Consider the following 14429-nt stretch of genomic DNA (forward strand, 5'->3'; position numbering starts at 1 on the left):
AGGGGAGGGAAGGAGAGGGGAAAGGAGGGGAGGGGAGGGGAGGGAAGAAGGAGGGGTCTGCCTTACAGTAGAATGCCAAAATATAAACATAGAAGAATGATGTAGTTAGAAAATCATCAATCAAGGTTTAGGTTGTTATAGTAATAGATTATAATAGGTAAAATGTTACAGTAGGTAGATGTAAATATCACAGTTGCATAGGTAAAAGCTGGATGAGAGACAGGATATTTACATAATGTCAAAGTATCTCACCACAAACTACTTATTAATTTCAAAAACAAGATGATAATAGCTTTACAGCAGAGAGCCACCTTAACATCACCAATAATGGGACATATTGACTCCACGTGCCTCCACTGAGGACACAGTATCACTTCTGTGGGATTCCTCTCAAAAACACATAACCTGAATCTACTCATGAGGGAAAACCAGACAAAATTAAATTGAGGGATACTCTGCAAAATAACCAGCCTATTCTTTTCAAAAATGTCAAGGTCGGGAAACAGAAAAACAAAAGGGCTAAGGAAATATTCCAGGAGACTGAAGAGACATGACAGCTAAAGGCAATGCATGACCCAGCACTGAATATTAGACCAGGAAAAACTTAGCTCTAAAGTACATTATTAGGACAATGGACAAAATTGGTATATGGGCTGTGAATTAGATAACAGTATGGTATCAGAGTTAAATTTCTTTTTTCTTTTTAGTTTTTTTTGAGTTAAATTTTTTTTAAAGATTTACTTATTTATTTAATTTATTTTTGGCTGTGTCAGGTCTTAGTTGTGGCATGCAGGATCTTCACTGAGGCATGCAGGATCTTTTGTTGTGGTGTGCGGGCTTCTCTCTCATTGTGGCGTGCGGGTTTTCTCTCTCCAGTTGTGGCATGTGGGCTCCAGAGAGCATGGGCTCTGTAGTTTGTGGAATGTGGGCTCTCTCCTTGAGGCACGTGAGCTCAATAGTTGTGGCACATGTGCTTAGCTGCCCCGTGGCATGTGGGAATCTTAGTTCCCTGACCAGGGATTGAACTCGCATCCTCTGCATTGTAAGGCGGATTGTTTACCACTGGACCACCAGGGAAGTCCCTAAGTTAAATTTCTTGATCTTCATAACTGCACTGTGGTTATGTAAGAGAATTTTCTTGTTGTTAAATACTGAAGTATTTGTTATTAAAGGGGTGACTTACCCTCCAACTTATCTTTAAATAGTTCATTAAAAAATATGTTTTCTAACTAAAAATAGAGTTGCCATATGATTCAGCAATCCCATTCCTGGGCATATAGCCCAACAAAACTGTAATTCAGAAAGATACATGTACCCCTATATTCATAGCAGCACAATTCACAATAGCCAATTCATGTAAAAAACCTAAATGTCCACTGACAGATGAATGGATAAAGAAGATGTGGTACATATATACCATGGAATACTACTCAGCCATAAAAAAGAAGGAAATAATACCATTTTCAGCAACATGGATGGACCTAGAAATTATCATACTAAGTGAAGTAAGTCACAAAGAGAAAGACAAATACCAAATATCACTTACATGTGGAATCTAAAATATGACACAAATGAATTTATCTACGAAACAGAAACAGACTCACAGACACAGAGAACGAACTTGTGGTTGCCGAGGGGAAGGAGGGTGGGGGAGGGATGGATTGGGAGTTTCGGATTAGCAGATGCAAACTATTATTATATAAACTGGATAAACAGTAAGGTCCTACTGTAGAGCACAGGGAACTATATTCAATACCCTGCAATAAACCAAAATGGAAATAAATATGAAAAAGAATATATATGTATATATATATATAACTGAATCACTTTCCTGTACAGCAGAAATTAACACAACATTGTAAATCAACTATACTTCAATAAAATAAAAATTTTTTAAATTTTTTTTTACTAAGGTATTTTATTTTTCTTACACAAATATTAAACTTTTTTAGTCACTGAATTATCAATGGCTGCAAGAATCTCCACAATATTTTTATATTTGGGGTACCTAAATGCCTAATTATAAATATGTTTTTTAAAAGTTCACTCCGGAGGGGCTCGACCTGCGTGTCACCCCTCTGCCTCGCCAGGACAACGCGGGTGGAGCGTGGGGACCGGCTAGGCCTCCCAGCGGCTCAGACGCAGCCAAGTCCGCGGCGGCGGGGCGGCAGGGTTCTCAGAAGCGGGTCCCTGGTCCCCACAGGCGCCCTAGCGGCCGGATCGCAGTTTGCATCACCTTCCCCACCGGGTACATAATGACACAGGTGCAGCCCTACGCGCGTTCACACGGCCGGGTCCCTGGGCACTGGGACTGAGTATGGCAGGAGGTCCGCCGTTCAGGTGCCCTGGGCTGCACCGAGGCCTCCTCCCCGCTCCACGGCTCCAGCCCCAAAGCAGCCATCAGGTCCAGGATGGTCGCGTTCCTCAGCACGCACGCGCGGCGTGCCCAGGGACCTCTGGACAGCACGTGGGCTGCTGTGTGGCCTGGGCGCCCGCGAGGCCGAGGCCGTGCGCCCAGGGAGACCATCGAGGTGAAGTTCATACACGACCAGATCTCCCCTAAACCCACAGTACAGAGGACTCCCCCACGGGGTCAGGGAGATTGTTCGGGAACAAGGGCTGAAGAGGACTTACCAGGGCCGCCAGCTGGCAGATCCCAGCGGGCCGTCCGCTTCTTGGTCAGAAGCTCTCTACACAACTGGTACCCAGGACCCAACTCTAGCTAGGCCCTGAAACCGCTGATCACGGGGTTTCCGAGCTATCGCGAGCGCAGCCAGCGTCTTTGGGAACACGCCTCTGGACTACGTCAAGACCGGATGCAGGGCCGGGAGGCGGAGCAACACCGAACACGTAGACGGCTGCTAGCAGGTCCTGAGGGATGAGGAGCTCAAAGCATTCTACAGTGGCATCGTCCCCCGCCGGGGCCGGGCCTGCCTGGACGTGGCCCTCGTGTTCATCATCTACGATGAGGTAGTGAAGCTGCTCAACACAGGGTGGAAGACGGACTGAGCCCTGAGGGTCTGGGCGGGAAGACTAAGGATCTATAAAAATAGTGATAGCTCAAATTGAATTATAGGTTGTTGGCTGGTCTTAGCTATTCTCTATTATTATTATTCTATTATTAGTCTTGGATAATTAATTGAGCTTTGGCTAATGGAGGAACAGGAGTAGCTGCCAGAATGGGGAACTTCTTGGTGCAATGTATTTAAGGAAATCTCTGTCCAGTCATTAGCTGACCATTCAGCTAACTGAGTAGAGACTTCATTGGTCGGGTCCAATAAAGAATTGAGACTTTACAGAATTAGTTCACGAAGTCACTAAAAATAGAACACACCAACAGCAACAAACTCTGGAATGGGAAGGGAATCTGATTTTCAGATTTGCCACACAATATTATTTTTAATGTCCAGTTTTCAACAACAACAAAATATGAGGTATGCAAAGAAACAGGAAAATATGGCCCATATTTAGTAATGATAGAAAGGTCAACCCATCAAGAAGACACAATTATAAATATACATATGGGGACTTCCCTGGTGGCAGTGGTTAAGAATCCACCTACCAATGCAGGGGACAGGGATTCGAGCTCTGGTCCGGGAAGATCCCACATGCCGCGGAGCAACTAAACCCGTGCGCCACAACTACTGAGGCTGCTCTCTAGAGCCCACGAGCCACAACTACCAAGCCCATGTGCCACAACTACTGAAGCCCGTGCGCCTAGAGCCCGTGCTCCACAAGAGAAGCCACGGCAATGAGAAGCCCATGCACCGCAACGAAGAGTAGCCCCCGCTCGCCGCAACTAGAGGCTGCAACTAGAGAAAGCCTGCACACAGCAACGAAGACCCAACGCAGCCAAAAACAAATAAGTAAATAAATTTAAAAATAATAGTGAAATAAATAAAATTTTTAAAAAGCCTAAATAAAATAAATATATATATGCACCTGAAAAGAAGAGCCCCAAAACACTCGAAACAGAAACTGACAGAATTAGAGGGAGAACTAGACAATTCAACAGTAATAGTTGAAGACTTTAATACTGAACTCTCAATAATTGGTTAAAAAAAAAAAAACTAGATAGCATACCAACAAGGATATAGGAAGCTGGCACAACACTATAAACCAACCAGATTTCACACCACCTATAGAATACCCACCCAACAAAATATACAAATACACATACACATTTTTCTCGAGTACACACGGAACATTACCTGCTGATTTTATGCCATCAGACTATGCATTGTGGTGTGTTTGGCTTCCTTCCCTCCACAGTATGCTTGCAAGATCCATGTTGATGTGGCTGCAGTTTGTCCATTTTTTATTACTATATGATAGTCCATTTTATGATCATAACATACTTTATCCACTGTTGTTAGACATTTTAATTGGCTCGCTCCACCATTTGGCTACTTCAACTAATGTTACAAACCTGCATGTGTACCTTTTAGTTCATGTCTGTGCATGAGTATATACTTAGGAGTGAAAGCAGTAAGTGATAGAACATGCTTAAGTCACCTTTAGTAGATTTTTTTTTAATATTTACTCTAGCTTTTTTATATATATAAATTTATTTATTTATTTATTTATTTATTTATGGCTGCATTGGGTCTTCATTGCTGTGCACGGGCTTTCTTTTTTTTTTTTTTTTTTTAATTTATTTATTTATTCATTTTTGGCTGTGTTGGGTCCTCGTTTCTGTGTGAGGGCTTTCTCCAGTTCTGGCAAGCGGGGGCCACTCTTCATCGCGGCGCGCGGGCCTCTCACTGCCGCAGCCTCTCCCATTGCGGAGCACAGGCTCCAGACGCGCAGGCTCAGCAGTTGTGGCTCACGGGCCCAGCCGCTCCGCGGCATGTGGGATCCTCCCAGACCAGGGCTCGAACCCATGTGCCCGGCATTGGCAGGCAGATTCTCAACCACTGCGCCACTAGGGAAGCCCCCGGGCTTTCTTTTTAATTGCAGCGAGCGGGGGCTACTCTTTGTTGCAGTGTGCAGGCCTCTCATTAAGGTGGCTTCTCTTGTTGCAGAGCACAGGCTCTAGGTGCACGGGCTTCAGTAGTTGTGGCACGCAGGCTCAGTAGTTGTAGCTCACGGGCTCTAGAGCACAGGCTCAGTAGTTGTGGCGCACGGGCTTAGTTGCTCCACAGCATGTGGGATCTTCCCGGACCAGGGCTTGAACCCGTGTCCCCTGCATTGGCAGGTGGATTCTTAACCACTGCACCACCAGGGAAGCCCATCTTTAGTAGATTTTAAGTGATTTTCCAACATGGTATGAAAATTTACTATCCGAAGTATCAGTTTCCTCTTACTACATAACAAAGTAACCAAAACTTATTGCCGTAAAACAGTAGCCATTTTCTCATATACCATGGAGTCTGGGTCAGGCATTCAGACTATTTAAGGGTAATATTTGTGAGAGACTGTGTAGTGTGAACTTGGTAAGGATTTTGGATTTGAGACTTTTTTTCCTTTAGGCAGGAGTTTATTCAAGCTGCGGTCAGAACTGGTGAGCTGATCTCAGACTAAAAAGCCTCGGTAAAACCAATTAAAAGATAGGATACATTCTGTGAGTAAATATTCTTTAGGGATTCAAAGAGAAAGTTATTTTGTCAAGAAACTTAAAGTGTAATATTGGGAGCTACATATAAAAAAGAACACCTAAAAGCACTCAGATTGTATACATTTCATGATGGAATTATGTGAGCACAAAGGTACAGAGGGTCCATGGAGGCTTCTCCCCAGATGACTCAAAAAAGATTCCGAGCACACACTGGAATTGTTGGTGAACAAGGAAGTCTCAAGAAGCCTTATTTTCTAAACACAGAACTTCTAGTTTAGCACAGTCTTGCATCTGAAAGTTGTTTTGATTGACAAAAGTCAGGCGGAAGCATAAACTTACAAGCTGTTAAGAGTAGGCAGTAATAACATCATAAATGGTTTTTATGCCAGATTAAGTAGGTTAAATTTAATTTTGCGGACAATGGAGAGCTGTTTTAAATAAGTGAGAGCCATAATTCGTTTTATGGCCATAATCAAGGTATAGAATATTCCCAACAACTAAGAAGTTCTCTTGTGCTCATTTGCAGTCAGTCTCCCCTGACCTCATGCCTGAAACTACTGATCTGATTTCTGTCACTACAGTTTTCCTTTTCTAGAATTTCCTATAAATAGAATTATATAATATACAGCCTTGTCACTTAGCAAAATGTTTTATATTTGTATTGGTCATTTCTTTTCATTACTGAGTAGTATTCCACTGTATAAATCTGTCACAACAGTTTATTCACTAGTTGATAGACATTTGGATTGTTTTCAGTTTTGAGCTATTATGAATAATTCTGCTCTTCACTTACAAGTTTTTGTGCAAACATAGGTTTTTATTACTCCTGGGTAAATACTCTGGAGTAAAATTTCTGGGTCATAGTGCAAGTATATGCTTAACTTCATATGACATACCAAACTGTTTCTTAAAGATGCTGTACCAGGGGGCTTCCCTGGTGGCACAGTGGTTAAGAATCCACCTGTCAACGCAGGGGACACGGGTTTGAGCCCTGGTCCAGGAAGATCCCACATGCCGCAGAGTAACTAAGCCTGTGCACCACAACTACTGAGCCTGCGCTCTGGAGCCCGCGAGCCACAACTGCTGAGCCCGCGTGCCACAACTACTGAAGCCCGCATGCCTAGAGCCCGTGCTCCGCAACAGGGGAGGCCACCACAGTGAGAAGCCAATACGCTGCAACGAAGAGTAGCCCCCGCTCGCCTCAATTAGAGAAAGCCCACACGCAGCAACGAGGACCCACTGCAGCCAAAAATAAATAAAATAAATAAATTTATTTTTTAAAAAAGATGCTGTACCATTTTGAAACTGCATTAGTAATATATGACAGTTCTGTTACTCTATATCTGTGCCGATGCTTGGTATTGTAACTCTTTTTGATTTTAGCCATTTCAATGGGTATATAGTGGTATCTTGTGCTTCATTTTGTTAGGGAACACAATTTATTAACATATTTTAACAAATATTGTGTATGGAAAAATAATCAATACATGTTTCGTTATCTGTAACTTACAAATACTCTAAAATGCCCCAACCAGTTACAATGGATTGTCTTTTTTTTAAAACTTTACTAAGATATAATTCATATACCATACAATTGCCCCCATTTAAAGTGTACAATTCAATGATTTTTTTTTTTTAGTGTATTCACAGTCATGCAAATATCAGCACAATCAATCCTAGAACATTTCACCATCTATTAAAAAAAATTCAACACTGAGAAAGGAGAACCCTGTGCACTGTTGGTGGGAATATAAACTGGTACAGTCACTATGGAAAACAGTACGAAGTTTCCTCAAGAAATTAAAAATAGAACTACCATATGATCCAGCAATCCCGCTCCTGGGAACATATCCAAAGAAAACTAAATGACTATCTCAAAGAGATATATGCACTCCCATGTTCATTGCAACATTCTTTACAATAGCCAAGATATGGAAGCAACCTAAGTCCCCATCAACAGATGGATAAAGAAGTGATATGTATATATACACATATATGTGTATGTATATGTGTGTATATGTGTATATATATGTGTATGTATATGTACATATATATGTGTGTGTATATGTGTATATATATATATATACACACACACATATACATATAAATACAATGGAATATTATTCAGTCTTAAAAAATAATGAAATCTTGCCATCTGCAACACCATGGATGGACCTTGAGGGCATGATGCTAAGAGAAATAATTCAGACAGAAAAAGACAAACACTGTATGATTTCACTTACATGTGGAATTTAAAAAACAAAGCAACTGAACAAAGAGAGCAAAAACAGAGTCATAGATATAGAGAACAAAGAGGTAGTTACCAGAGGGGAGGGGAGTTGGGGGCATGAGAGAAACAGGTAAGGGAAATTAAGAGGTACAAACTTCCAGCTACGAAATAAATGTCATGGGCATAAAATGTACAGTGTGGGGAATAAGTCAATAATAATATAACATCTTTGTACAGTGACAGATAGTTAACTAGACTTATCCTGGTGATCATTTTGTAATGTATAGAAATACCAAGTCATTATGCCATGCACCAGGAACTAACATAGTGTTGTAGGTCAATTTTACTTCAAAGACAAACTCACAGAAAAAGAGATTAGATATGTAGTTACCAGAGGTGGGGGCTGGGAGGTAGGAAAATAGAATGAAGGTACAAACTGACAGTTATGAGTTAAATAAGTATTAGGAATTTAAAGTACAACATATAAATATAATTAACACTGCTGTACGTTATATATGAAAATTATTAAGTGGGGTGTTAAAATCCCCTGCCATTATTGTGTTACTCTTGATTTCTCCCTTTATATCTATTAAGATTTGCTTTATGTATTTAGGTGTTCCTATGTTAGGTGTTTTAGGTTTATGTTATGTATTAGGTGTTCCTTTATGTATTGAGGTGCTCCTATGTTGGGTGCATATATATTTACAATTGTTATATCTCCTCGTGGATTGATCCCTTGATCATTATGTAATGTCCTTCTTTGTCTCTTGTCACAGTCTTTGTTTTAAAGTCAATTTTTCTGATGTAACTATTGCTACTCCAGTTTTCTTTTCATTTCCACATGCATGGAATACCTCTTTCCATTCCCTCATTTTCAGTCTGTGTGCATCTTTAGATCTGGCGTCTCTTGTAGGCAACATATATATAGTCACTCTGTGTCTTCCGATTGGAGCATTTAGTCCATTTAAAGTAATTATTGATGGGTATGTACTTTTGATATTTTGTTGTTTGGGGGTTGTCTTTGTAGCTTTCTTGTTCCTTTTTTTTTCTTTTGCTCTCTTCCCTTGTGATTTGATGACTATCTTTAGTATTATGCCTGGATTTCTTTCTCTTTTCTGTGTATCTATTATAGATTTTTGGTTTATGGTTATTATGAGGTTTATATATAGCAATCTGTATATATATATGTGATTAAGTTGCAGATCCCTTAAGTTGGAATGCATTTTAACATCCTTGCATTTTTACCCCCCTCCACGTTTACTTTTTTTTTTTAACATCTTTATTGGAGTATAATTGCTTTACAATGGTGTGTTAGATTCTGCTTTATAATAAAGATGCTATCAGAAAACTACTAGAGCTAATCACGTTTACTATTTTTGACATCATATTTTAGTTTTGTGTATCCCTCAACTTATTGTGGATATAGATGATTTTATGACTTTTATCTTTTAACGCTCATACTAGCTTTATACGTGGTTGATTTACTATCTTCACTGTATATTTGCCTTTACCGATAAGATTTTTCCTTTAGTGATTTTCATATTTCTAGTTGTGGGTTTTCCACTTTTTAAAAACCAATTGTTATTCTAATCAAATAATCTGGTACTAGCTTGAAGGGAAAAAGGAGGAAAAGCATAGAAGAAAGGGAGCAGCTTAGGCTTTTTAGCTGCTACGAGAAAAAGCAAGGTATCTCTCACCTTCAAGCATATCTTCCACAGACTAAAAAAAATTTTAATAAAGTTTTATTTTTCAAAATATACAGTTGGTGGGACCTGTTCACGTGTCTTCATCAGCAGCTGGAGCATCTCCACCCGTGGTATTTCTGGTGTAAATTACTTGAGCTCTGTGCTTTTTTTTTTTTTTTTTTTTTAGAATTTTCTTTTTTTTTTTTTTAATTTACTTATTTATGGCTGTGTTGGGTCTTCGTTTCTGTGCGAGGGCTTTCTCTAGTTGCGGCGAGCGGGGGCCCCTCTTCATCGCGGTGCGCGGGCCTCTCACTATCGCGGCCTCTCTTGTTGCGGAGCACAGGCTCCAGACGCGCAGGCTCAGTAGTTGTGGCTCACGGGTCCAGTTGCTCCGCGGCATGTGGGATCCTCCCAGACCAGGGCTCGAACCCGTGTCCCCTGCATTAGCAGGCAGACTCTCAACCACTGCACCACCAGGGAAGCCCGAGCTCTGTGCTTTGAAACCAGTTTAGTAAGTCCTTTACTAAGGAGCTCCTGAAGGGCTGCCCTGGCCAGGGAACCACAAACCTTCAGTATCTCAGGGACGGCAGCTGGAGTTATAAGCTTACAGTTGGGTACTTCTTTAGAGTTTGTCTTATGTTGCTTTGTCAAACAAGACTAGGTTATTGAGCTTGTCCCGAACTTTGCCTTTGGACCACTTCTTCTTTTTGGCCTTGCCCCCAGATTTGTTCACTGGGTCTTTGTCTTTCTTGGCTGACTTTCCAGCATCCTTCTTCTTCTTGTCATTCTTGGGCGACACAGCGAAGCCGGGAGAGCAGCTGCTACCACTGCGCCTCGCTAAGATGTCGGACAAAAAGCCACAGCCTAGAATCTGTTTGGCTATTTACAACATAGGATGTACCTATAGCTCTGATATTTTATGTGCATAGCCATGTATGTTAATCTTAATCAAAAGCAGATCTGCTTGTTGTTTCTATGTGTTCATCAGGGATTACCTATATCAAAAACTCCAATCTTTCAATGATTGCTTCTCTCCAAGCATGTAACAGCAATTATTCAGGTGCCTTGCCTCTGTTTGTGTTTTGCCTTGGAACTCCCAGACACTTAAGCCAACAATTTCTGCTTGGTAGAAGTAGCTCAGAATACTGCAGGCAGTAGGGCTTTTTTTGGTCTTTAAAGTATAACCAGGCAATGCCTTGGAAGTTAACTATTTTCCCAGAGAACCAGTAAAAATTAATGCACCACTTCAAAGAACTGATCATGCAGCTTTTATTTACCACTTAATATCTTCTTGGGCATGGGAAGGATTTTTCCTTTCAAGACTACCACATGCTTAGCTAGCTTAGTACATATTGCAGAGGATTCTATGAAGACTTCGCATATAAAATACAAAAATCTGTTACATATACATCCATTTAACAACAGTTTGTACATTACAATGAGTGCCAATGTCAAAATAACTCCCTGTACTTCACAAGCAGCATGAATATATTGTGGCAGCAGCAGATAGAAACTTCCCCCAACGGGCAGACAGTGTTCACACAGTGCAAATGCTACTAGAGCACAGACCAACAAGGTCACATCTTTTTTTCTTTTCTCTTCTCATTAGTGAATACACAAGTAAAAGATGGAAGGGTAAAGCAATGGGGATTTGGTGGCAATCAGTTTTACTGTGCAGGTACACTGTATTACAGGCAGACACACCGGCAATTGTAAATTAGACACAAACATTAATTAAAGAAATGGCTGCTCTTTATCACCAAAAAAGACAATTTTATACTTTGTTTTGATTTCCAATTGCCAAATTTCAGGTACCTCCTTTTCACATATCAATAAATTTGTGACGATCTATCTAGTGTGACGAAATATATTCCAGGAATAAGGAATTCAGTAGACTCTCTAAATCAGTTGCCTATATGACAAGTAGCACTGAATATTCCTAGGGAAAAAAAAAATAAAAATCTGTTCCACGTAGCTTTGGGAAATGAAGGCCAAAGATATAAATGTTCACGGGTCCTTTTGCCATTTGTTCACTAATATCAACATTCCACAATGACAAACTCTCAGTTATTAACTCTTTTAAATAAATATGTGTGCCCATGCACACCAACACAAGCTGCATTGGGAGACCATGGTTAATGTTACTAGTTGTACAAATGACTTGGCTGGTCAAGATGAAGGCAGTTAAGTGTAAAACTTAGAAACGTGCTTAGAAAACTAAAACAAATTAATTCAACAGCACTAAGCACTAAGGTTCAAGTATCTTAGCACCTCTCTCAGCACCATGGGAAATTCCCAATATTGAATAACAAAAAGTTTAAAAAGCATAAAATCTGATGAGGTTTTAAACTTGATACGGGCCAAGAGCACAATTCTTGCCCTTACACTCTTACCTTCCAACAATACCTGACCTACATGGCACTCTTGCCTAGGAAGAGTATCCCAGGTACTGTAAATGAAAGTCAGAGAGCACTTCATGGAGGGGGAAATACAGATCTGGAAAACACCAAGTCCTATAAGGACGCAAGCTTTCTGAAAAACACCCAGAGTTGATTTTTTTTCCCCAAGCAAACACCACTCTCAAGTGGAAGTCCACGACAGTTTACCTAAAATTCATGATGCTACTAAAACTCACAATTATATTCAGTACCAGCTAAGAGGATGTTTTGGTAATAAACACTTAAATTTTCATTTGTAAACCCCTTTTCCAAACAGAAGCAACCCCAGAACATAGCATATGCAGCTAGGTTTAGGTACTATCTATGGCAGTGTTTTTCAAACTGTGAGTAACAACCCATTTATGAGTCAGGAAATGAATTTAGTGGGTCTGAAAGAGCATTCAAAACGGTGGTGGGGAGTTGGCGGGGAGGGATCAAAGCAGATCACACATAGTATGTACCATTTCACAAAACATTTTATTTCAGTTAAAGATTTTATATTCATTCTTTGTTTCTCTCTCCCTCCCTCCCTCCCCTCCACCCCACACACACTGTTCTGGGTCATGATGAAAAAAGTTTTACTATGGGTCACAGTCAAGAAAATTTTAAATACTTTGGTTAATAGAGACCACAAAAAATAACAACACGGAGTTTCCACCCTGGTGTTACTATCAGCATGGGGTCAGTATTGAGTGTAAGCCAATTTTGTGCTTGGAATCCAAGGTGAGCTAGAGAGTTCTCCTTTTACTTTAATAAACACTTATGTTAAATTTGTTTTTTCCCCTTACCCTACATCCTTAGGCAGGGGCCTGAGCAGCATAAGGAAAGGAAGAAACCCTAGCTGCAATTATTTACTTTGAATGGTATCAGGTTATTCACAGATGGCTAATTAAAATGTTTTCTTTTCTATCCCATAGTCGTGACTGTTAGCATAAAAGCGGGTAGAAAATTTTAATTTGTCTTTACAGTTTTGAGATTATAAATGGTCTAAACTAAGCAGTCACGATTTCGTTGTTGGTTTGTGTTTTGCAAAATACATAACAGACAAAATGAACAATCTTGTCCTAATCTACCTTCATCTGCTTATAAAAGGAGGATGATTACATGGAGACCAAATTTTCCCTCCATCTCAACCTGTAAGGTTGGTAGATAATCATTTTCTAAAAACCAATCATCTAAACAAATGACAAGACAATGTTCAACTTCTGAATTGCAAGAATCCAGTGGTGCTTACATAATGGGTCAGTTCAGTTCTGGTGCCAGGACTGCTGTACCATCTCATCTTGGGAGTTTCTCAGGTAGGCCAGGGTTAGCACTGATTAGCAGCAGGTTGTAAAAGAAAGTGTCCTGGGCAGGTCCTCCATCACCCAGGTTCCAGCCTCGGCACAGGCCTCTGAAAGGAAGCTACGTCATCTCATAACCTGTTTCTTCAGGTGTAAAGAAGGGGGTTAAACTAAGTAGTTGATACAGCCCCTTCCTGAAATAACTTTTTAAAATTTGGATGCAGTTCTAAGATTTTTATGCAGCTTCCTCTGCAACTTTGTCTATTCCTTTAATAACAGCTTTAACTCTTTCAACAGCTATTTCTGTCAGTTTCACCTATAACCACCTCTCAAATATCCAAGGTTCCATTTAGCTTATTCAGCCCAGATACTTTTAAAACATCAAGTAAAATAAAGCTAATAAGGAACAAAATTTAAGGCTTTTTTTTTTTTTTATTTCAGCCAAGGAATGATGCATGCTACAGATTAATCTTTACTTTTCCCCACAAAGAATACCACCATTTCAACCCCCAATGAACATGGCACTTGTTTGTTTCTTCCCCTTCTAATTTATTCCAGATTTTCAAGTGTTTTCTTCAGTAACGATGCTTTCTCCTGCAGCTCAGGTCTGCTGTCTGTCTCCATAGTTGCTAAAGACTCAATCAGGAGCACTCTGCATTCAGATGTCAAACTTTCCCACTGTTTAGATTCTGAATGGAAAGAGAAAGAACAACAAAAGAATCCTTATAGAAGAAGCAAGCAGAGAATTCAAAACTATTCTTTCTGCTTTTCTTCCACATATCCTATCCCCAAAATAAATGCAAAGCAACCCTGTGGTAACAGTTCTGTATATAATGATCACAGGTTTAAGAGTTGTCTCCAAATCTAATTACTGACAATAACCTGAGGGCCAATCAGGGAGTTTCATCCTCTGTCCCCAGAGCAGGAGGGACAAAGAGAATGAAGGGAGCCTGAAGCCAACTGGGAAGCAGGAAGTATTGAGGCAGGGCACACAGTAACAAAAAAGCTATTTCAGCAATTGAGCTGAATATATCTTTGTAAGATATGCTCAGTAAAAAAAAATCCTCAATAAATTTCATAACTGCAAAGACAGTTTGAACAGATGACACTTTATTACTCCTTTAAGAAAAGCATCAGAGAACTACAGGCATACTCAAAATATTAGAAATTCATAAAGTACATCAGATCCTAAATCTTGTTTATGAGGTTCTGATACTTTCTGGCAATGTGGTTTCA

General features: G+C 40.2%; 1 protein-coding gene and 2 pseudogenes across 7 annotated transcripts in view; 1 reads left to right on the plus strand and 2 right to left on the minus strand.

Moving 5' to 3' along the window:
- Positions 1–33: 33 nt before the first annotated feature.
- Positions 34–3904, plus strand: LOC309634340 (tricarboxylate transport protein, mitochondrial pseudogene; annotated as a pseudogene). The gene has a single exon. The product of its transcript is annotated as a tricarboxylate transport protein, mitochondrial pseudogene (transcript).
- A 5613-nt stretch (positions 3905–9517) lies between these two features.
- On the minus strand, positions 9518–10771 carry LOC309632800 (small ribosomal subunit protein eS25 pseudogene; annotated as a pseudogene). Its single transcript has 3 exons — positions 10750–10771; positions 9836–10351; positions 9518–9635 (listed from the first exon to the last, which is right to left on the minus strand). The product of its transcript is annotated as a small ribosomal subunit protein eS25 pseudogene (transcript).
- ECPAS (Ecm29 proteasome adaptor and scaffold) overlaps positions 10718–14429 on the minus strand; it is a 101224-nt gene continuing 97512 nt past the window's right edge. For all 5 annotated transcript variants that reach the window (XM_082403749.1, XM_082403747.1, XM_082403748.1 and 2 more), the window contains one exon: positions 10718–13882. In XM_082403749.1, coding sequence (XP_082259875.1) covers positions 13743–13882 — 140 coding nt within the window. In that variant the 3' untranslated portion in view covers positions 10718–13742. The remainder of the gene's footprint in view (positions 13883–14429) is intronic.

Source organism: Balaenoptera borealis, assembly GCF_965194805.1.
Source record: "Balaenoptera borealis genome assembly, chromosome: 8".
In the NCBI taxonomy this organism is placed as follows: Eukaryota; Metazoa; Chordata; class Mammalia; order Artiodactyla; family Balaenopteridae; genus Balaenoptera; species Balaenoptera borealis.